Below are 24,630 nucleotides of genomic sequence, written 5' to 3'. Positions count from 1 at the left end.
ATTTCAGCCTTAAGCTCTGTTGCAACATGGATCCACCATGCTTCTGCACTGCATCACTTTCTGTGGGCGTCTGCTTGGAACACAAAAGCAGGGGGGTTTTGATACATAATTCAAAATCACATTATACGTTAATCGTCGAGTAGGAATGCTTGATTGTTACACATTGTTACACAAAATAGTGTAACAATTACCCCTTTGTAAATAAATGAAATAATTACATGCATAATAACCCTGTCAAAAAGTGATTGACCGCCTCATAGCCTGTTGTGTTGACTAGGGTTTCCTAGTATTGTATCTTCCCCGATTTGTCCACAGCCACCACTAAATCCCTTATTAGCTCTGATATCACAAACCTACAAGGGAAGTCACCTCATTCATAAACCCATGCAGATAGATGGATTCACCATTTGCAACCGTCTTCACTGCATGAGACTAGTTGGTACCCAAGAGCCCTGACTCCTTAGTTGCCTCACACCTGCAACCACTGGTGGGACAGGAGACATCTCACTCAGAGGCAGAAGAGCATATCTCCATCATCCCATTCCATCTCTTTCTCCCCCCAATTCCCTCTCTCTCTCTGAGGTGTCTGGTGACTGTGGCTCTCCCACACAGTCAACTAATGGCCTGCCTTGCCCCTCCCTCCGAGAGAGAGAGTGAGAGAGAGAGAGAGAGAGAGAGAGAGAGAGAGAGAGAGAGAGAGAGAGAGAGAGAGAGAGGGAGAAGGGAGGAGGGAGTGAGGGTGGGGAGGCTGCAGCCCACCAGCATCCCCAGGGCCCCTTGCCTGCCTCGCTCCTGCTGCTCGCTGCTGCTGTGGCTCAATACCAGAGACTCCTGGCTGGGATCACAACCCTGCGAGTCAGCCCAGAGAAGATCTGCTTTGTGTGGTGCCTCCCAGTCTGTTCTCCTGTTTAGTCCTACTCTGTCTCAGTCTGCACTGACAACTCTCTGAGCTGCCCCTCCGCAATCTCCATCATCATGGCAGTGGTTGTGGGTTCCGCTCCATGGGCAGCCCCACTGGCCCTGGTTCTACTTGCAATCACCCTGGCAGTGCCAGCCCTGGGAGGGTGCCCATCCGCCTGCCGGTGCTCCTTCGCCATGCTGCAGTGCCTGGAGCCCAATGGCATTGCCACTATACCCGCGTTGGCACTACAGGAGAGCGAGAACGTCACGGAAATGTGAGTGCAGTTGGTTGCTTGGATGGCTGGTTGGTTGATTGGGTCTGCTGGGTTTGTTGTGTGTGTTTGTCAAGTGTTCTGCTTATCTATCTGTTGGCTCAGTCTTGGATGGGGTGTCTGGCAGTGTCGATAATGAGTTGGGTTGGCATAATGGTTCATCTGTTGCTTTGATGATCTGACGTTGGTTGCGTGACCAGCTTGAGCTGTTTGAAGCAATGCTGGGTGTGGAACAACAAATACATGTCTTAATAGGAGATGGTGAATATAGTCCAGTAGGGAGTTTAATCAAGGCGATTGGAAAGGGGAATTATGTAACCCTATGGATTGAGTACATTTTGTATGACCACTGGCCTTCAGTGTGTGTTAGTATGGTGATGAGCTGGTTAGATAACGGACTTTATTTGATTGGTGTTCTTGCTTTGATGATTGCTTCTGCAAATTAGATTGGCAAAAGACACTCTGTGCAGGCACTTTTTGTGACGTTTCACAGAACTGTTCTTACACTTATTAAAGATGAAAAGTCCATGAGATTCAAAGAGTATGTATCAAAGTATGTATCCGGAGATGATCCGTCTTAAATCTTATCAGAGACTTCTACTCTTAGTCCTCTTTCCATGATTTGTACAACTGGAGTTTCTCAATTTCTGTTTCCAGTGAACAAATTCCACTCAAAGAACTCATCGAACTGAACTCCCCCGCTTTGAGTTGGGGTTAAAGAGTCTGTTTGATCTTGTGTCTGGTGGTTTCGCACAGGCTGAACTGGGGAGCGATGCGCTGTAAGGGAACACTGTCGATAAGAGCAGAGTTGGTGGTAGTGGAGTGATCAGGTCTGTGGGATTGTGTTGATATTGATACTGCTTCACTGATACTCTGCCTTGGTGACGGCAAACAGTCATAGAGGCACTATAGCAGCAAGGTGTTCAGATACATACATCCTTGCCTGGTGAGGGTCATCCTCACAAACCTGTTGAGAACATGTTGTTGTACAGGAGGCTTGTGGTTCCCTGAAGGACTATTAGCCAACAGAGTATATATACTTAAATAAAACTGCCATAGAAGAGACACATATATAATATTTTAACGGGTACACAGTACACTCCACCTAAATATGCACTACGGGATCCAGATTCATATTGCATGAGTTGGATTTGTTACATATCACACGAATTGCAACATTCATATGATATCATACCAATTGAAAAATGTGTAACATGTCACACAAAATGGATGACATAGTACACAATTAGATGACGTAGTACACAATAAACGGGGACCACTTTTAGCTCATGCGCACCACTTTCAAAACTGCCTGAAACTATACAAAAGCTGGAGGATGCATCTTTTAGGAGTTATCTTTTACTTTACAGTACACACTTTTGTCCACTCTTTTCAGATAATTGGAAAATGGCTTTATACTTAGGCAATACAGTACTGAAAATGAAACACAGAACTAAATGCCGTTTGCTGTAATCCCATGCTGTTCTGTCTTTGTTCCTCTCTACTGCTCTCAACAATTAACACTCGATCTGGCTTGTTAAGGGGGAGACTGCATCTACAGCATGTCCAGCTAGTACTTGACTTTCACCCTCTATACCTCTACTTCTCTCTCTCTCTCTCTCTCTCTCTCTCTCTCTCTCTCTCTCTCTCTCTCTCTCTCTCTCTCTCTCTCTCTCTCCGTCTGTCTGTCTCTGGCTCTCTCTTTCTCTCTTTCTTTCTCTCTGTTACTCTGTCTCTCCGTCTCTCCGTCTCTCTCTCTCTCTTCTCAGTACCTGTGGCAAAACGTGTTACTTAGAACTCCAGCAGAGCTGCTAAATTCATTCTGAATCAATTCAATCAATAAGCAAGAGCTGCTCTTCCGGCATGTGTTTCAGCGGAACAAACAAGGAACCATTAACTGTGGAACAGGGGCCCAAATTCCTAATTTGTTAAGTTATAAATGAAATTTTGCGAATTTGCAGCAAATGCCCGCCTGAGAACACTAGATGAAATATGACCCACTTGGCTCAATCCAATAAGCATAGGGGCAATTGCTGATTCTCGTTCCACCTGCCCTGCAATTACATTACTGCTCCGTGGATCAAATAAATATCTGTGTTGCGTAGTGACAGACTGAAACAATAGTGCCCCACTGTTAAAGAAGGAAATATTTGGTGATGGAGATGTTTGGGGCATTGCCCAGCGGGCAAAACTGGCTGCAATGATGTCTGGCTGATGTCTTTTGTTACGTCATGGTCAGGTTGTATACTGACTGTAAAAGGACAATTTTAGTGATCAGAAAGAGAAGTCTTCACCTGGTTGTAATCTGGTTATCGGTCGTCATGTCAACCAGACACAAATGAAAATATAGGACAAATTTCCCAGGTATTGTCATGAAAAAGGGTTGAGTGCTGCTTTTTTAAGCTATCATATTTGGCTATGTGAAAAAAGCTTGTAATTTCTCTTGATAAAATTGTTCAAGTGAAGGAAAATATTTTCCCCTTGGTCCTTTTATGCTGCTTTACTTATGGTTATTGATACAGTAATGGTGAAATATCATAGATGCTATATAACAGTCCACATAAAAATTAACTTTTCTGGCCACGTCGTGTACACATGTAGGATCTTAATTTGATCACCCTGTTGCAGAATAACTTTTATGCAATGCAGGAAATGTTCAACTTGTGGTGTATTTGAGGTTTAAAAAGGCTTCTGAAGTTTGTAATTACATTTAGACATTTCAGACTTGATTTTCCCTTATGGAAAATGTATCAACACCTAAAAAATTTCCAATAATTATAATCTGCATAATAATTCACATTTTCTGTTGCTGCAAGATTATTTTCCTGCTGTAGCAAACTGGCTCAAATTATATCCTACATCTGTACACTCTTACAAAAATGGATTCGAAAGGGATTCTTCAGCTGTCACATAGAAGAACCCTTTTCATTTCCATGTAGAACCCTCTGTGTAGGGGTACATGGAACCCAAAAAAGGGTTTTACCTGGAACCAAAACGGTTCTTCAAAGGGTTCTACTATGGGGACAGCCGAAGAACCCTTTTAGGTTCTAGATATCACATTTTTGTTCTAAGATTGAACATACAAAGGGGTTCAAGATACTGTAGTTCAAGAGTAAAGTGACCTTGTGTTAAATGAGTGTTGAGTTGACATACTGTCCTCTCGTGAAATAATAGGTTCGTCTGGAAAAGTGGAAAATTACTCATTTAAAAGAATTTACCATCAGCAATGTCAACTGAGTGTCTCACAAGAAGACAAATGTTTTTTCCAAGTCTTCTCTACAGTATATTTAGTTTTGATATTAGCTTTGTGGTTTGTTTTCTTTGCATCTGCCTTGGTGTGGTTATGCTATCAGTTGTCAGGCTCTTGCCCACAAAGGCCCATGGTTTGGACAATGCACTCATGAATTTCACTATAAAATATAATACTCTTTGCTGTACTGTGTCAATTCAGTACCTTTTTAGGGCTTTCATCACGTTTAATACATGTAAACCCTTTTCTATTGGTCATTATATTAACTGTCCTGCTTGGTCTGGATTGCTGTGGGTAAAAATAATTGATAACAATAAAGATAATTTTCCATTCAAGCATTTTGTTTTGTTGTTTATAATAGGCCTACGCAGCTCATTGTTCCTAGACAGTATTTTTGTATTTTACTTTTCAGTGTTTTTTTTGTTGCTTTTTTTTATTTTTTACTCAAATCAACTCTGAATGCCATAATTAAATGTTTCCTTTTAATTTTTACATTGTATTTCTTTTTTGTTTCATTACCCAGTTACATCGAAAATCAAACCGACCTGGAGAACATTACAGAAGTAGACCTTGCCAATTATAGAGAGTTGAAGAATCTGTGAGTAACCTTGCATAATTTGTAATATGTACAGTATTTTTCTAATGCTGTATTATTTTTTGTAGATGTCTGTTTGTAGCAAAATGTTCTACAATACACCTAGCAGTTGATTTGAATGACTTGGCTTTAAATGTTTGGTTGGTCCTGTCATTGAGTGAGTAGTCTTCTCTACACTCCACCTTGTAGTACATAAGCCCTCCCTATTCATCCTCTCCAATGTGCCCTCTACCTTGTTATAGCAATCTGCAGTACTAAACTTTACAGCTCAACATTTCATTCCCTTTATGGCTCTTTCAATCAAGGGGGTAAACCTCCTGTGTTGCCCATTGGCCATTATTCTGCACCATAACCTGCAGTCCTGTACAGTAATTTCATTTCAACCCTTCTTCTGAGTACCTTACCACTACCGTATTCAAAGAAAGGAAATGGTTTGGCGCTAACTAATACAGCTAATACAGACTGGCGCTAACTAATACAGCTAATACAGACTGGCTAATATACACACTATGGGTTTACTGTGGCTAATTAGTAGCATAATCAGTGATTCACACTTCCTGTTCTGTCTTTTGTTTGTCTGTCGTGTCTCTACCCCCCAGCACGGTCACGTTCTGCAGGCTGGCGTACATCTCGGCTAATGCTTTCCAACACAACCTCAAGCTCCAATATGTGTAAGTGTCCTTGGTTTTACAAAGGGATTGTCTTTCCTTGTCATGTCTCGACCCATTCTTGGGTCAAGCTCTTTGTTGCTGTCAATTAAGGGGAAGCCTCCCGAGCCTTGAGATCTTGAGCTTATTATTCAGCAGAGTCACTGCAAAAATATAACAATTGCATAACAATAGATTTCTGCTGAAATACAGATTGAAATGACTGAAATGTAATCATAATTCATTTGATACCATTTTATTCAACAATGACACTGTGTAAGTTATTAAGGCACAAAATGCATTGGTATAGTATCAGAGGCTCAACAGTAGTGGGCCATGCGGGACAGATTCTTACCTGAGATTCTTACATCTTTAACAGTGTTTTAAATTTGTTTTACAAGAAACATGCCATTTCAATTTAAAGTTAAAAGGATTGGGTTGACACAATGTAGACCAACCTGTTTTTACAAATGTAGTCACAATCAATGCACCACATATTGGACCACTTTTAGCATATTGAAATGATTTGGATTCCACTCGTTAGAACGTTTATAATCAATTATTTTAGAAAAACAAACACTGATGGGTGAATTGTAGATTATTTTTCTGATGTTTGTGTTTCTAACACTGTGATACAAACTTTCTCACAAATGGAATCCTTCAACTACCTTCTAAAGACACACTATACAGCACACTGAAAAAGAACAACTACAAACTAGCATTAGTGTTGCCCATATGTAGTGTTGGAGAGTAGTGAACTACATGTTGTACAACTAGTAATTTAACTACATTTAGCAGTAACTTGGTTGTAGTTGAACTAAATTCAAATCTTGGTAGTGTTTTCAGTAGTCAATGCCATTTGAATCAGGTAGGGGTGCAGCTAACTACTGGAACTACACACAACTTTCTTTTGCGAAAATAAAACAAAATATGGGTGAAGTAGGCAAGAATTTCCTTACTTTTTCGTTATCAGACCTGCCTAATTCTCACTTAAAGCACTGTTTTAGTTTTTAATAGGATACCAACTAAAACTGTGGTTGGTAATATAACCCCTTAATTCTGTTAACATCTGATCCCAGAGTGAACTGTTCTTGCAATTTGTAGTCTATGACATTTCCGATTTAGATATGTTAATTTCCACACAATGTAGTATGGATGTAGTGAACTACTTCTTCAAAGTAACTTTAGTTAAGCAAACTATGTTTTTCTTAACGATAGCTTTAGTGTAGCTTAACTTCTTACAGTGTGAAGTAATTGGTAGCTTGGTAAACAATATTTTCAGAGTAGCTTCCCCAATATTGCCTGTATCCATGGCAATCATCCCTCCATCAGTAGCTGACCCTTATCTCCACCATCTTGTCCTCATCATCTTACTAAACGTGTGTGACATGTCCGATGTTGTTAATCTGAAAGACAGGCGGTTTGGGAGGAGGAGGGGGTGTAGTGGGAAGGGCTCTGAAAGGGTTCTGGCGAAATCGGAGAAGACTTCCACCAGTCACCATTTACTCGCTCATTTTGGTGGATTATCGACAACTGCTGCATAATAAATACACTCCACTAAGGGTCCATTATCGCTTAATCAATATTTCAAAGAGGGGGCTGTGGGGTGTAACAGATGTGTGTCTTAGACTGAGAGCCCCACCCAAAACGGGTGAGAACATGGAGGGGGGGGGCTCTGATACTGTACCCCCTTCCTTGATCCTTAAGATATTTAAGCAATAAGGCCCGAGGAGGTGTGGTATATGGCCAATATTCTACAGCTAAGGGTTGTTCGTACACACGACGCAACGCAACGCGTGGTATATTGGCCATATATCACAAACCCCAGAGGTGCCTTATTGCTATTATAAACTGCTTACCAACGTAACTACAGCAGTAAAAATACATGTTTTGTCATACCCATGGTATACGGTCTGATATACCATGGCTGTCAGCCAATCAGCATTCAGAGCTCGAACCACCCAGTTTATAAATTAAGATGCTAGGAGCAGCTGCCATTCCCGGCCATCTTCCCTCCCCCTGTGGCCTGGGAGGAATCGAGCTGGTAATAGATAAGCCCCAATGGCTAACCCATCTGACATGAACTTTTGGGAGCAAGGAAAACAAATAATTGAACCCCTGCTGGCCCCCATTGGACCTGCCAGAGTGAATATGTATCGGTTGCATGAGCGGACTCCCCAGTGTGGTCTGCTGTCATCTTCTGAGAGGTTTTATTTACACCCTCAGTCAGCAGCAGAAGCATTTTAGAGCAGTCATGGTGATCTGCAGCACGTTTAAAAAGATACAATAGGGATACATAGGGGATAGCATATCTTAGCAGTGATATGCCTCAGAAATCCACTGCTAATCGCCCGCAATATTTCATATTTTTTATCAAATTAATTAACCTCATACTCCTAATACACAATATTTGATATAGTAAAACCTGTTCTCCTTTCTCCTCTTACAAGTACAAGCAGCATCATCAGGCTAATATAACTTGAGCACTCTAGTAGTGATCGATGGCCAAGTATAGCACCCACCGTCTCAGAGAAGTGTTTGGGCTAATCACCTAATGTACAGAACGGTGAGACAAGGTGTGCTAATGATGTTTGTGAATGTAGCACTTGATGTAAAAGACTTGCTTGGGTAATTGAGCAGAGTATATTTGGAGGCACTAATGTGTCCACGCAGAGAGTAATTCTAAGCAGGTCCGCATTGTTCTGCAGTGAGTGAACATATCTTGGGATTAGTTCAATATGATTCATTTCAACAACATAAAAACATACATTTTACAAAACCATCTCTCCAGATGGATGTTTATTTACTTCATCCCCCCAAAAATATTATAGATAACACAAAAAAGTCTATTACAGACTTGGATTTTTCTCCTCATTTATGGCAGCGTTTGAGAAAACAAACAGGTGTCAGACACACGGTAGAACAGAAAAACTTATTTGAATAGATATAACAAAGACATGTGTAAACATAACAAACAGCCAGGCTGTAATGACTGCTGATTGTTTGTGGGTGAATGTGAGGACTCTTGACACGTTGGGCGTCCAAAGACGAGCACATGGAAACAGTGCAAAAACAAAATGCTCTCTTTTGTTTTAAATATTGAGCTGTTTGCCATGCACAGACCATTCTTATGCAAAACTTAACATGGGTGAAAAGAGGGGGGGAATCATAGGCTCAACAACAAATTGTATAATACTGTATTTAGATTTTTTGCCATTTATATGCTGAATGTCCTGTTGGATGGATGTTGTCTCCTTATTGTATCACACAGAAACCTGGCTTCTAACTCCCTGGAGCATATCAGTTGGAAGGTGTTCCATTTTCTTCCCCTGCTCAACCTGTGAGTAAAACACCACTCAGAACATCACTTCTGTACTCTCTTCAACTAGTCAACCTGTGACTGAACTATCAACTCAAAGATGGTCACTTTGTATGAGCAAAATAGACCCATTCCACTCTGTTTTGGAACTGATTGCAGAGAATTTTCAACACATATTTCACTGATGAATTCTTTTCTATATGGAGTTTTTTCTCTCTATTCACTCTATTAATTCTAGAATGTTCTATTTTCTGTGTGCGTCTTTGATAATAATGACCTCGAATACTTTGTATAGACCTTTAGAAAGAACAAGAAGGTTACACAATTGAGAGAAAACTTTCGGACAAAAGAGACCGATTTTCTCTGTGTTCTCTTTCAGGGTTTTGAGGGACAACCCCCTTGAGTGCTCCTGTGATATCCATTGGTTGCAGCAATGGCAGCTTAACGACCACAGTGACCTCGACAACCAACCGCTACAATGCTTCTCCAATGGCCATGCCCTACGGTTGGACTCCTTAGAGATGGAGAATTGCAGTGAGTTGAATTGATCCATTTTTACTCAGTTTAGAGATAAATTGTACTTTATTATTACAAAGTAATATATGTATGAATATCATATACACGTATAGTTCAATCATTGTGGAAATAGTCTGACAAGGCTTTATTAGACTTAATTGCATTAGTGGCATTGCTGATAGGATTGCTATTAAACGTCATTATCAACATTTAGTACCCCAGGCCAAACAATAGATTTTCCAACCCATTCTCGGTCCATTGTTTTGCAGCTGTACCGGATGTCGCCATTGTCCATGCCAACACCAAGGTCCAGGAGGGTGGCAACCTGACATTTGTGTGTCAGGTGACAGGAGTGCCCATGCCTGTAGTGAGGTGGCGCACGAATAAACTGCTGTCTCGCTATACTGTACAGGTACTGAGTGATGATGTCACCTGGACATACTGATTGGGGAAAACCTGCTAGAGCAGTGTTTTTTCAGAGATATTGCACAATGCACTTTTTGTTCCCCTTAATATGCCTAACATCTGTTCAAATACAAACTCTAGTAACAGGATCAGGGTCATATATGAAGGAATATTCAGAACTAAAACTAAAATAGTATTATGGTGTGTTTAGGATTCCTTATCGTGTACGTTGTCATGATCATTCAGACTCTGCTTGCATCTCAGATGTCTCCATGATTGTTATAAACTGTCATGTGTAGCTAAACCCCTGCTGTCCTCTGCGTCTTGTTCCATCTGCAGGAGAGGTTCTGGGGCTCCACTTTGGAGCTGGAGCTGCAGCTGTGGAATATGTCCTCAGAAGACAACCTGCACAACTTGACCTGTGAGGCAGAGAACCGGGCCGGGCCTGGGGAAGAGAAAGTGACGTTGGACATTGAATGTGAGTGCCAATGAACTATTAAAGCTGTCAGGGTGTTGAAAGATAAAAGACTCAGTGAGAGCTGTCATACTGCGATGAAAGCAGGAGAGGTAGAGGGAGAGAAATTTTTGGTCAATTTTTCTCTCGCAGCAATGTGTATAGCCAGACATTCATTCCCCAGAATGAAATACTTTGTACTAATAATTGTGGCAAAAAATAAGCCCACCTTGTCACTTTGCTTTAACATGCCACAGGTCTTTTGTTTAGATTATTATTGTTATCAGTTGTCACTCAATAATACATAACTACAGTAGCGATTTTAGCATGGAAATCTTGGTGGAGCAAACATTTATAATTTTTTTGTTGATGCATACCAGCAAAGCCACTACATAACACAACACTAAACAATACATTAATTTCACTATAGCGGTGACAAACGGTGCTCACAAACTGTTAGAGTCTTCTGTTCCAACAGCAGAGTTTTCTTTTCAGCACCGTAGTGTGAATCCTTACCATCGTTACACCTGGCTATCAGCAGAGGCTCGTCTGGCAGCCAAACAGTTCATTTAGCCTCATAAGCGAATAAGAGGCAATCCATAATTTCGATTAAGACATTAACGAGCCAGCTAAGACGGACGTTGTCAATATAACTATTTGTTCAACACTTTTGAAATGTACAGCGACAGAATTCAGAACATGGGTAGTTCTCAGAGTATTCTCTCTGTACACCAGTTCAGAACAGTAGGATAAATAAACGGGGCATATATATCTACAGTGCATTCGGAGAGTATTCAGACACCTTGACTTTTTCCACATTTTGTTATGTTACAGCCTTACTGGGGTGGCAGGTAGCCTAGTGGTAAGAGCTTTTGGCCAGTAACTGAAAGGTTGCTGGATTGAATCCCTGAGCTGACAAGCTAAAAATCTGTCGTTCAGCCCCTGAACAAGGCAGTTAACCCACTGTTCCTAGGCCGTCATTGTAAATAAGAATTGTTCCTAACGGACTTGTCTAGTTAAATAAAGGTTAAATAAAAAAATTACATTATTCTAAAATTGATTTTACTCATCAATCTACACACAATACCCCATAATGACAAAGCAAAAACAGTTTTTTTGACATGTTTACACATTTATAAAAATAAAATAACTGAAATATCACATTTACATAAGTATTCAGACCCTTTACTCAGTACATTGTTGTAGCACATTTGGCAGCGATTACAGCCTCAGGTCTTCTTGGGTATGACGCTACAAGCATGATACACCTGTACTTGGGGAGTTTCTCCCATTCTTCTCTGCAGATCTTCTGAAGCTCTGTCAGGTTAGATGGGGAGCGTTGCTGCACAGCTATTTTCAGGTCTCTCCAGAGCTGTTCGATCGGGTTCAAGTCTGGGCTCTGGCTGGGTCACTCAAGGACATTCAGAGACTTGTCCTGAAGCCACTCATGCGTTGTCTTGGCTGTGTGCTTAGGGTCGTTGTCCTGTTGGAAGGTGAACCTTCGCCCCAGTCTGAAGTCCTGACCGCTCTGGAACAGGTTTTCATCAAGGATCTCTCTGTACTTTGTCAAGGGGTTTGAATACTTTCTGAATGCACTGTATACAGTATATATACAGTGGGGCAAAAAAGTATTTAGTCAGCCACCAATTGTGCAAGTTCTCCCACTTACAAAGATGAGAGAGGCCTGTAATTTTCATCATAGGTACACTTCAACTATGACAGACAAAATGAGAAATAATAATCCAGAAAATCACATTGTAGGATTTTTAATGAATTTATTTGCAAATTATGGTGGAAAATAAGTATTTGGTCACCTACAAACAAGCAAGATTTCTGGCTCTCACAGACCTGTAACTTCTTCTTTAAGAGGCTCCTCTGTCCTCCACTCGTTACCTGTATTAATGGCATCTGTTTGAACTTGTTATCAGTATAAAAGACACCTGTCCACAACCTCAAACAGTCACACTCGAAACTCCACTATGGCCAAGACCAAAGAGCTGTCAAAGGACACATATATATATATATATATATAGTTGAAGTCGGAAGTTTTCATACACTTAGGTTGGAGTCATTAAAACTTGTTTTTCAACCACTCCACAAATGTCTTGTTAACAAACTATAGTTTTGGCAAGTCGGTTAGGCCATCTACTTTGTGCATGACACAAGTAATTTTTCCAACAATTGTTTACAGACAGATTATTTCACTGATCATTTACTGTATAACAATTCCAGTGGGTCAGAGGTTTACATACACTAAGTTGACTGTGCATTTAAACAGCTTGGAAAATTCCAGGAAATCATGTCAAGGCTTTAGAAGCTTCTGATAGGCTAATTGACATAATTTGAGTCAATTGGAGGTGTACCTGTGGATGTATTTCAAGGCCTACCTTCAAACTCAGTGCCTCTTTGCTTGACATCATGGGAAAATCAAAAGAAATCAGCCAACACCTCAGAAAAAAAATTGTAGACCTTCACAAGTCCGGTTCATCCTTGGGAGCATTCATCCTTGGGAGCACCACGTTCATCTGTACAAACAATAGTACGCAAGTTTAAACACCAAGGGACCACGCTGCCATTATACCACTCAGGAAGGAGACCCGTTCTGTCTCCTAGAGATGAACGTACTTTGATGCGAAAAGTGCAAATCAATCCCAGAACAACAGCAAAGGACCTTGTGAAGATGCTGGAGGAAACAGATACAAAAGTATCTATATGCACAGTAAAACGAGTCCTATATCGACATAACCTGAAAGGCCGCTCAGCAAGGAAGAAGCCACTGCTCCAAAACTGCCATAAAAAAGCCAGACTATGGGGACAAAGATCGTACTTTTTGGAGAAATATCCTCTGGTCTGATGAAACAAAAATAGAACTGTTTGGCCATAATGACCATTGTTATGTTTGGAGGAAAAAGGGGGAGTCTTGCAAGCCGAAGAACACTATCCCAATTGGGAAGCACGGGGGTGGCAGCATCATGTTGTGGGGGTGCTTTGCTGCAGGTGGGACTGGTGCACTTCACAAAATAGATGGCATGATGAGGGAGGAAATTTATGTGGATATATTGAAGCAACATCTCAAGACATCAGTCAGGAAGTTAAAGCTTGGTTGCAAATGGGTCTTCCAAATGGACAATGACCCCAAGCATACTTCCAAAGTTGTGGCAAAATGGCTTAAGGACAACAAAGTCAAGGTATTGGAGTGGCCATCACAAAGCCCTGACCTCAATCCTATAGAAGATGTGTGGGCAGAACTGAAAAAGCGTGTGCGAGCAAGGAGGCCTACAAACCTGTAGGCTCTGTCAGGAGGAATGGACCAAAATTCACCCAATTTATTGTGGGAAGCTTGTGGAAGGCTACCCGAAACATTTGACCCAAGTTAAACAAGTTAAAGGCAATGCTACCAAATACTAATTGAGTATATGTAAACCTCTGACCCACTAGCAATGTGGTGAAAGAAATATAAGCTGAAATAAATAATTCTCTCTACTATTATTCTGACATTTCACATTCTTAGAATACATTGGTGATCCTAACTGACCTAAGACAGATAATCTTTACTAGGATTAAACGTCAGGAATTGTGAAAAACTGAGTTTAAATGTATTTGGCTAAGGTGTATGTAAACTTCAGAGTTCAACTGTATATATATATAGTATCAATCAAAAGTTTGGACACACCTACTCATTCAAGGGTTTTTCTTTATTTGTACTATTTTCGACATTGTAGAATAATCGTGAAGACATCAAAACTATGAAATAACACATATGAAATCATGTAGTAACCAAAAAAGTGTTAAACAAATATACAACATATTTGAGATTTGAGATTCTTTAAAGTAGCCACCCTTTGCCTTGATGACAGCTTTGCACACTCTGGGTGGCTACTTTGAAGAATCTCAAATATAAAATATATTTTGTATATTTCTTTAACACTTTTTTGGTTACTACATGATTCCATGTGTTTTTTCATAGTTTTGTTATCTTCACTATTATTCAACAATGTAGAAAATAGTAAAGAATAAAGAAAGACCCTTGAATGAGTAGGTGTATCCAAACTTTTGACTGGTACTGTATATGTATATATTCTTAGCTAAACAGGTGGGGCTCAAAACAGGTGCCTCACCTGCCCTGAATGACGAGTTGCCACAGCATTGGTAATACATCACTGTAACGTTACATTGGTGATGCATTATTTTTATAGTTGCATTTTTCTCATTTATCAACCCTACGCGGACAAAGACCTCAAACAGATGACAGAACAAAACAGACATCTGATTATAGAAGAGACATTATACTGTCAGAGACTGTGGTTTTGCCTTAGCCCAGCTTTACTACTGAAAAATATCTGAATTTCTGCAAACTGTGATCCCACAGAAGAGAGTGCGTTGATGCATTAGCAATACATTACAGTAAATATTGGCCAAACAATATCATTTCACCAACTCAGTGACACTCATTGGAAAATAAATCCCAAAAAGAGTTGCAGCCAAATGCATGAGCATCGAGGGACAGTTAATGAATGTCGGGAGGAAAATGGGCTGATAAGCGTGATAAGATTCGATAAGAGCCATGGCTAATGGACTTCTCCCTCCTACTCCGGAACACAGTATTCATCCGGAGTGATTGGCAGCCTGTAAGTGCGTTAGCGCGGCTAATCTATCAACATCATTCCCCCTGGTGGATGGACACTCATTAACCGCTAGCCTTTAATTACCCTTAATTAGCTCCCCGATCAGTGCGGTGTTTACAGCCAGGGCTCTGCTCTGTTGAGTGGCTGGTCTGACCACTTCCTGGGATTCAAGCGATTGGTGCTGCAGAGGCAGCATCCATTCAGTAATATATATAAAATTAACTTGTTTGGGAAAAGGTTTATCAAAATGAAAATATAGACTACACCCCAGAAACCGATTGCAAGAATCAATCAAACAAATCTAATCTACGAAGAAAACGTTTAACGGTTAACTATAATTTATTATTTCATTTCGTACAGAGTTCAACAAAGCTCATATTGGGCTCTTTTCTAACTCACTATTAACTAAATTGGGGACATTAAGTCAAACCTGATGGGTTGTGCTAATTGTGCTATTTTTTTGCCGTCCATGACTGTCTTTAGCATCTCTTTCCAGAGATAATCTCAAGAGGAAAGAAACAAATGCCTTGGTATCCCTTTAGCACAGCATTTTCTGCAGTAGGGTCATAGGTTAAGAGCAGTGGAATGGTTGGTGGAAATTGTCAGAGTGAGGGGTCTCTCTGCATCAGCATAGTCTTCGATCTAAAGAAGCCATTTCCTGTAGCTTCTTGTCAGCTCCGTGCTTCCAGGTAGCTCTTGTGGTTAGGGGCCCTAACAAAACCTGGATTCATTATTCATACCAGGTCAACAGGTTGACAGTGCAGATGAAAGAACATTGATTCATGGAAACGCATAGGAGGAACCTACAGTATAGGGCACTTGGATGAGGCTGTACCTTCTATTGACCAACCAATAACTTTGTCTGAAACAGGTTGGATGTGGTAAACTGAAAATTCAGCACATAGAGATCATTTATGTGTAGATAACTATGGTTATAGCTTTGTGGATAATTATTTCAGCTAAATGTGATTTCATTCTAATATCATGTTTAATGATTTACACACATTTATTGTCAACGATTTTGAGGGTATTGCTCACTGTACAGTAGGTTGACCAGTGTTCTGAATTCAGAAATAGCCTTTGTTTCACCTTATCGCCTTACTCACTCACACATCCTAACGGACCACATCTCATGTCGTCCATCCAGTTCCATCCAAAATCATATTCCTGCACAACGCCGAGCCACAGCACCACTGGTGTTTCCCCTTTAAGGTGGACGGGAACCCTGAGCCATCCATCCGCTGGCTTTTCAACGGCTTTAACCTGACCGAGGGCCGTTACACCTACACACAGTTCATTCCCGACTCGGACGACGGCTCTGTGAAGCACGGTTGTCTATTTCTCAACAAGCCCACCCACCTGAACAACGGCCTCTACACCATCATCGTGGGGAACAGACTGGGCGTGGACCAAGCCACGGCCACGGGGATGTTCATGGACAACCCCTTTGACCCCTTTGATCCTGAGGGCATCATCCCAGGTGATTGTCTGAAATTAAAGGTCATAGAATAATAATAATAATAATAATAATAGTAATTTAATAGGATCTCAATGATACTGATACTGACCCTCACTATTCACCAACTTGTGTTATGTTAGATACAGTCTCATCTTGAATGTTCAGTATGTACTGTATACTTAGTCTAAATTTGTCATCCTCTCCTTTTCTTCATGCCAGTCCTTGAAGAAAGTGATCCAGGTAAACCTTTTGAATGTTATTTTGACAGTGATTATTACCTTGTAGAAACAGATAACTTTCTAAACTGTACCTAACGAGAACAAAAAATACTTATCACAGGTAGTGGAGTGTAAATTACCCAGGATGTTGATTTCAGATACTCCACGTATCCCCCCCAACATTTTTTTTATACACTGTGTCCGTGTCTTGCATACTTTATATGTGGTTATCAAGGTGATTTGTGAGTAACGATCCATCATTAATGATTCCTTTTCTGCTCCCTCCAGTTCCCACCAACAAATCTAATGAGGATGTCACTGAGAACACGGAGAGCAGAGTGTTTGGGGTGAGACACCATTCAATGGGTCTGAAACATAGTAATAATATAACATACAGTATGGAATGCAAATGTTTTAGCAAATTTCTGTTATGCTATGCTAAGCTATGTTGATGCTAATTATGTTTCTGTGCAGGTGTCGGTGGCAGTGGGTCTGGCTGTGTTTGCTTGCGCCTTCCTCCTCATTATGGTACTGGTCATCAACAAGTGCGGCCAGCAGTCCAAGTTTGGTATTCACCGTAAGTGACACACTCTACTATGCAATGTGTTTCAAATACCACAGTAGTGTCTGTCGGTTGTCATTTTGAACAAGGAAGCAACACGTTACTTGAGATTTCATAGAAGACGGCTATGAAACAACCTGTGATGGGTTAGCTGTTCTCAAAACACCTCAGTTGTTAGAAAGTGAAGGGTTGAGACTGAATTCTGACATTTCCCTGTCTGGATAATTCAATAAGAGACAACCCCAGGAGAATATGACACTTTGCCAACGGTAAAGACTTTGAAAATGCATATCCATTCCAAACTGAAACAACCAAAAGCCAGCGACAATGCCAACTCATTTATTTCATTATCACTTTGGAATTGCCAATAGTTCCACAGCAAGCATTGTATTCCTTTCTAAAAGTAATTCACATGAGGCCAGGCAAAATAGGGTTTCCGCCAGGCTGTAACTTTGCACACTGTCAGCCCAACAGCTCGGTTAGAGTGCCTTAATTAGAGCAGTGAACGGCGTCAGGAGCCCCTAGCAGCAGCGTGGGCCATTAAAGAAGACTGATGGAGACCAGCTACTGAAGGCGTGATAGGTCCTCTCGGACCCCCCCAGAAAGTGCCTAAGTGGGCCTGATTGCCTAAGTGGGCCCCCTCCTGGCCAACTCGTTTCCCCTCGCTTGCTGCCATCCACCATTTTCTATCAGGGGCTCTGGGGGTTCTGTGGTTTTCTTGTTGAGTGGGTTTTACGATTTTTAATACTGTCTGCAGAAAATACAGTAGTTGCTTACTGCTCCGACGTCCACTTCCAACATTTTCTTTGTTACTGAACAATGCATCCATAAATTGCTGAAAAATAAATGGATGTATCACATTCAGGTCTCTCTCTCTCTCTCTCTCTCTCTCTCTCTCTCTCTCTCTCTCTCTCTCTCTCTCTCTCTCTCTCTCTCTCTCTCTCTCTCTCTCTCTCTCTCTCTCTCTCTCTCCAGGTTCATCTGTCTTGGGAACAGAGGATGATCTTGCTGTGTCACTGCGTTTCCTGAACTTTGGGGCCAGCCCTCCTTCCTCTGACGACTCTGGCATGTCCAGCTTTGTGGAGAACCCCCAGTACTTCTGTGGCATCTTCAAAGACAAAGACATGTGTGAGTGGAATCGGAATACAACTAGGGAGTGGATACGTGCTAACTTCATTATGATTGCATTTAATATCTACCATGTTTTTCCCTAGATAAAGTTGGTAATGCAGTGATCTTACAATGTTTCATAAGGCCCAATGTTAAAAGCCTTTCTCTTTGTATGTACAGGTGTGCAGCACATCAAAAGACAGGATGTAGTTCTGAAGTGGGAATTGGGTGAGGGGGCGTTTGGCAAAGTCTACCTGGCAGAGTGTGCCAACCTCAGTCCGGACAGTGACAAAATGCTGGTGGCCATCAAGGTATGCATGAGACTTCCATCCATGGCCACACTTTCAGAGGTGCATTACATGAAGTTTAGACCTCCTAAACGTGATGATGTCATATCCTCCCGTGACTGTGTTTCTCTGTGGTCAGACTCTGAAGGATGCCAATGAGTCGACCCGGCAGGACTTCCAGAGAGAGGCTGAGCTGCTCACAGTGCTCCAGCACCAGAACATTGTTCGCTTCTATGGAGTGTGTACAGACGGAGAGCCACTGGCGATGGTGTTTGAATACATGAGACATGGAGACCTCAACCGCTTCCTCAGGTATGGAAAAGAAACAGAACCTACTTAAATCCCCACAGGGATAACCTCATGGCCGCCCATGCTAACCTTCCCCTGTTAACTTCTTCCTAATTAGCTTCAGCATGGTAACTATTTAGAAGCCGAGGGTTTGGTTCTGACATCTCTGCAACGTTGTGTCCACTGCTCTTCAGCAAAGCCACTTAATTGACCTTGATGAACCACACAAATGCAACTGTTTCTATGCCAATCCACACTTGTAGACACCATCGTCCTCACTGCTCTACCCTGTTGTGTTCCCAAGACAACAACCCACTTGGGGTGGACCACTTGGACCAACAATGTGTTGCAGTGGTTAAGGACACATCGTTTTGGGAGTACCAAATCCTTTCTGTGATCTGGGATGACTGAATATGTGATTTTAGATGCATTTCGGATATCATATCATTGAAGATATCCACGTCAACCACAGAACTTCTCATAGCCTGTCTACACTCTGAAGTTCTAAAGACAAGGCTGGTCCAACATGGATGCAGGAGAGATGTTCACTGAGCACTCAGACAGAGCACCACGTTGATACTGTAGATGGGACGTACTCTGAGACACCATTGAAACAGACATCGACAGTGTATGTCTGCCACTGCCAGGTGTCCAGTGGGTCCAGACTGGGAATGGAGACTCAATGCGCACACAGACACAGCACACACTATCCAGATTCATGGATAGATGGAAATCACATTTCCAAGCAGACAGAATGGATGTGTGTCTCTTGGCCTATGAGGCAGCTGCTCGTCTACCCTACCACCTGCCTGTTAAACTAATAGTGATAGAATAGATAACTTCCTGCAAGTGACACATTTCTATTAGGATTGATGGACACATCGAGGAGCTTATTGGGAGTGAGCTACAAGTCAGAGTGGGTGGGGTGGATGCCATATTGAGAGAAACTGTGGAACGTTTGAAGAGTAAGGCTATCATGCATCTCGGAATCAAATTATTCCAAATGAATGCAAGGCGTATAACAAGCCTTATGTTTCCTATTAACCATCTTGTTAAGTTGTTTTGTTATGGCTTGGTCTCTAGCTGACCGCCTCTATTACACTTAAAAGATCTTGTATACATCCAACATGTTCCATCTGCAGATTGCATGCAGTAATCATCCATCTGTATGTTGATATTGCATCACTAGGTTGGTGCAAAAGTTCATGCGTCGAAGCACCAATCAGAAGCCTAAATTAATCTGGGAGAACTGGGCCCATATCACAAAGTCTCAGATTAGGAGCGCTGATCCAGGATCAGGTCTTCCGGTCCATATATTCATTATGATCTAAAAGGCTATGTGATCCTATATAAACACTACTCTGAGACTCTGTGAATACGGGTCCCGATGGATGTCAGCCAAAGTATGTCACACGCCGTTCACCAAAAAGCCTGTAAAACTCGAAAGGTCGTGACCTCTCCTCCCCGTGTCCTCCAGGGCGCACGGTCCAGATGCCCATATCCTGGAGGAGGTGAAGATGCCCCCGTTGGGCCAGCTCACTCTTCCCCAGATGCTGCACATCGCCGCCCAGATCGCTTCGGGCATGGTCTACCTGGCCTCCCTTCACTTCGTGCACCGGGACCTGGCCACACGCAACTGCCTGGTGGGAGATATGGGAGAGGGTCTGATGGTCAAGATAGGAGACTTTGGCATGTCCCGGGACATCTACAGCACAGACTACTACAGGGTAAAGGTGGAAGTAGTGAAATACTTTTTTAGGGTGGGGATTTGTCATCTAACACGTCATTGTCACGTAACATTTCACAAAAGAGTATATCCAACTCTATGTTACAAAAAAATACATATTGATATTTTCAATGTATAGGCTTATCACATATGAAGTAGCATGGTACATCTCAATTGTCATATTAATTATAATTCTATGAATGTACAATTGAATGACCATTGACCTCACTCCTGTCAGGTGGGTGGCCGTACGATGCTTCCTATTCGCTGGATGCCCCCGGAGAGCATCATGTACAGGAAGTTCACCACGGAGAGTGATATCTGGAGCTTTGGAGTGGTCCTCTGGGAGATCTTCACCTATGGGAAACAGCCCTGGTACCAGCTCTCCAACAGTGAGGTAAGGAACTGGGCACTAGGTAGGAATTGGGCCAGTAACTGAAAGAATGGCGGTTCGAGTCCCTGAGCTGACAAGGTGAAGAATCTGTTGATGTTCCATTGAGCAACGCTCATTTCTCCAGGTGCTGTTCATAATGGCAGACTCTGGCCGTGACCCTACTCTCTGATGGTGTCTCAGGGAGAGTGGGATATGCAAAAACACATTTCCAATTCACATGTGAAATAGGACAAATATAAGCACCTACCTTTTTTTGTGAAAGTGGTATCTTTGTATTGGTGATCAAAACCTTCTAAATTCATAGTAATAATGAAGTAGCTATAACTCTGATATCTATTTGAGTTGAGTAATGGAACAGTGTCCAGGCAAAGTGTAAATACGGTACCACATCATCATTCAGCCAGTGGATAGAGGGGGAAGTGTTTGATCATAGAAGGAGACTAGAGCACTAGGATTTCCCGTCTGCTATACAGCCAATCAATGACTTCATAGTAATCATGGCGGGCCCAGTCCAACCCTTTTAGGTTGCACCCCAAGAAGTGGACTCTGTCCTGACCGCAACACACCATTATGGACTAGAACCCTCTTTCCTTTCAAGTGGAGGGTAGATCAATTTTCCCGTCTACTCAATTCTAATCTCATTGGCTCTCATCTTTGCCCAGGGCCAATGACGTTTAACCTTGTTAACCTAATCCTTCCCCGCCAATGATGGACATGTGTAATTATCATGTCGTCTAATTAGGGAAGGCAGGGATAAATCATCCCAAACACTTCATCTAGGTCTGAGATAAGGAGACGGGCGGCCATCTTGGAAAGTCACTATACATTTTTGTTCACTTATGAAGATGCACACAATGTTCTGAGAACCTTATGTTTCTTAGAGCTCGGTAAGAGTGTGGTTGTCCTATGGTTATTATGCATACAACCTTTCCACAAGTTTCTGGGAATGGTGCAGGATAGTTGCTTTGAAACATTCTCAGCACTTTTAAGAAACTTTACAAAAAAACATTATTTTCTTGGTGTTTCATTACTTTAACAGAACATTTCCTAAAAGTTATAAACTAAAATGACAAAAATGTACAGCTTTGTATAAGTAAAAAAACATGGCATGCTAGCTCCATCCTGGTAGTGCAGTGGACAAATTCCATGGCTGAAGAACAGAAGATCATAGGTTTGAATCTCACTGACGCTGTGCCACAATAAAAAATACATGTGTTTTTACATGATTAATGCCTAAGAAAATTCATTTCCACGAGTCCTATCTGTGCTTGGAGTTTCAAAACAATGATTCTAAGCTAGCAGTGTTATTGAAACTCAGAATGCTATTTAATTACCTTCAAATAACCTATAATTTCCGTTCTGAGAATGTTAATAAAACCTCAGAGGAAAACCTTCAGGGAACTATAGTAAAACGTTTTCAGAACCTAAAAATATCAGGCAAAATTATCACTTCAAATCTAATAACGTTTAAAAAACTTTCTGCTTTACTGGTCAGGAAATGTATGGCTTCGTTCCCAGAACCAATGGGAAACCAAAAATGTACGTTCCCAAAACTTCCAAGGACCCAAATGTGCTAGCTGGGCATTATAGTATCATGAGGTTTAGTGCTGACAGGTCTCTTCAGTTCATTGGATTAGGTTAGGGATATTGAACTCTTTAAAAGGGTTAAGTTGCTGGCTCTTTGTGTGGTGTGGGGCCAAGGGCTGTCCTTGAATGGGAATAGGCATAGTGCAATTCAGTTCTTGACAGTGATAAATGCATCGAGCCATGCCAAGTGTAAGAATGTGTAAATTTTACAATTTGACAAGAATGTGTCAATTTGACATTTTTCTGATGAATACCATTCCATTGTTTTGAAAGATCACCAGCTTATTAGAGGCAACATCTTTGGTTCTCACAGAACGTTCTCCAGAATTGCGCAGAAGTTGTCGACTCATCTTGACAACTCCACTTATTGTTCTTACCCAAGTGTCTTCACCTTAAGCTCTCTGGCGTAGCTTGAGCTTGTCTGGTCAAATGAATGAAAAGTGACAATCATGAAAACATTCAAACCCTGCGGTAATAGCCCCAAATAAAGAGGCATTGCAAAAACCTGGAGTTACTGTAGCTAGCAGACCTTTTAATTCTAACCCCCTCCCTCTGCCTCTATTTGCACCCCCACAGGCTATCGAGTGCATTACACAGGGCCGGGAGCTGGAGAGACCACGCACTTGCCCCAAAGAGGTGCACGGCCTGATGCAGGGTTGCTGGCAAAGGGAGCCCCAGCAGAGGCTGGTCATCAAGGACATCCACAGCCGCCTCCTTGCCCTTGTCAAGAGCCCCCCTATCTACCTGGACATCCTGGGGTAGAGGCTTGGAGGTCTGGGGCTGGGGCAGTGTCCAGGCAAGGGGAAGTAGGGGAACTTACGGTCAGGGATGATGGGTATTGGGAAGGGGTGGGAGTTAGGTAAAGGACTGTGCGATGGCAATCCTGAACCTAAGCATTGCAGTCATTTACCTCTATGTGTCTTAAACACACCGACACCCCCTCTGATTGCATATTTGCTCAGGTCAGACTTAGCTAGGATCTGGTCTGATAGGGACCATTGTGTTGGGAAGGGAGTAGGGTGAAGTTGCTCCTAGATGCTGATATTGGGTATTTTTGGGCCACTAATGGTTACAGATAGGATTGGGGGAGGGGAAGCTGATCCCAGATCTGTGCCTCAGAGAAACTTTACCCTGAAGCGATGGGAAGACTATGAAGATGGGGGTTACTTCCTACTTCCTGGTCACTGTTTCTTAACCCTAAAGCTGGACATACTGTACGGACACTGGCAACATCCATGCTGCTTCAGCTTTGCCTACTACCCCAGCTCGCCTCGTCTCATGACGACCCAGCCCTAACTCCGTGTGCCGCTGACTGGGAGCGGGAGGAAAAGGATGAGCCAGCGAAGACCTGTCAAGTGTTTACTGTGAGTGTTTTATTGTGTGACTGAATGGGTGTTGTCCTGATGAAGGGTTTTGCATGATTGGAGGAATGCAGACTATACAGTGCCTTTGGGAATGTTTTCAGACCTCTTGACTTTTTCCACATTTTGTTACGTTACAGCCTTATTCTAAAATTGATTAAATCGTTTTCCCCCTCATCAATCTACACACAATAGCCCATAATGACAAAGCAAAAATAGTTTAACATTTTTTTCCTGCAAATTTATTACAAATAAAAAACTGAAATAAACATTTGCATAAGTATACAGACTCTTTACTCAGTACTTTGTTGAAGCACCTTTGGCAGCAATTACAGCATTGAGTCTTCTTTAGTGTGATGCTACAAGCATGGCACACCTGTATTTGGGGAGTTTCTCCCATTCTTCTTTGCAGATCCTCTCAAGCTTTGTCAGGTTGGATGGGGAGCATTGCTGCACGGCTATTTTCAGGTCTCTCCAGAGATGTTCGATTGGGTTCAAGTCCGGGCTCACAAGGACATTCAGAGACTTGTTCCGAAGCCACTTCTGCGTTGTCTTGGCTGTGTGCTTAGGGTTGTTGTCCTGTTGGAAGGTGAACCTTCGCTCCAGTCAGAGGTCCTGAGCGCTCTGGAGCAGGTTTTCATCAAGGATCCCATTG

At 42.0% G+C, this 24,630-nt stretch overlaps 1 protein-coding gene across 2 annotated transcripts; it reads left to right on the top strand.

The window, feature by feature from the left end:
* Positions 1-709: 709 nt before the first annotated feature.
* Positions 710-24,150, top strand: LOC120048389 (high affinity nerve growth factor receptor-like). 2 transcript variants are annotated; one of them, XM_038994320.1, is made up of 17 exons: positions 710-1,175; positions 4,946-5,020; positions 5,617-5,688; positions 8,936-9,004; positions 9,363-9,517; positions 9,769-9,911; positions 10,244-10,382; positions 16,131-16,463; positions 16,662-16,682; positions 16,949-17,007; positions 17,135-17,237; positions 18,198-18,350; positions 18,513-18,643; positions 18,759-18,931; positions 20,385-20,634; positions 20,872-21,030; positions 23,191-24,150. In XM_038994320.1, the coding sequence occupies exons 1-17, from the start codon at positions 976-978 to the stop codon at positions 23,374-23,376; spliced, it is 2,421 nt and encodes an 806-aa protein (XP_038850248.1). In that variant the 5' UTR covers positions 710-975; the 3' UTR covers positions 23,377-24,150. The 2 variants fall into 2 exon arrangements, with proteins under 2 accessions (XP_038850248.1, XP_038850247.1); XM_038994319.1 differs by having other exon boundaries at positions 20,385-20,640.
* The last annotated feature ends 480 nt before the right edge of the window (positions 24,151-24,630 follow it).

This window comes from Salvelinus namaycush, chromosome 5, assembly GCF_016432855.1.
Source record: "Salvelinus namaycush isolate Seneca chromosome 5, SaNama_1.0, whole genome shotgun sequence".
Lineage (NCBI taxonomy): Eukaryota > Metazoa > Chordata > Actinopteri > Salmoniformes > Salmonidae > Salvelinus > Salvelinus namaycush.
Note: the sequence above shows the minus strand (reverse complement) of the source record. Positions and strands in the feature narration are given on the sequence as shown.

Coding starts and splice junctions, on each gene's coding strand:
- LOC120048389 (XM_038994319.1), top strand. CDS start 976: ATGGCAGTGGTTGTGGGTTCCGCTCCATGGGCAGCCCCACTGGCCCTG. Junction 16,683..16,948: donor CCTTGAAGAAAGTGATCCAG/GTAAACCTTTTG, acceptor TGCTCCCTCCAG/TTCCCACCAACAAATCTAAT. Junction 18,644..18,758: donor AAATGCTGGTGGCCATCAAG/GTATGCATGAGA, acceptor CTCTGTGGTCAG/ACTCTGAAGGATGCCAATGA.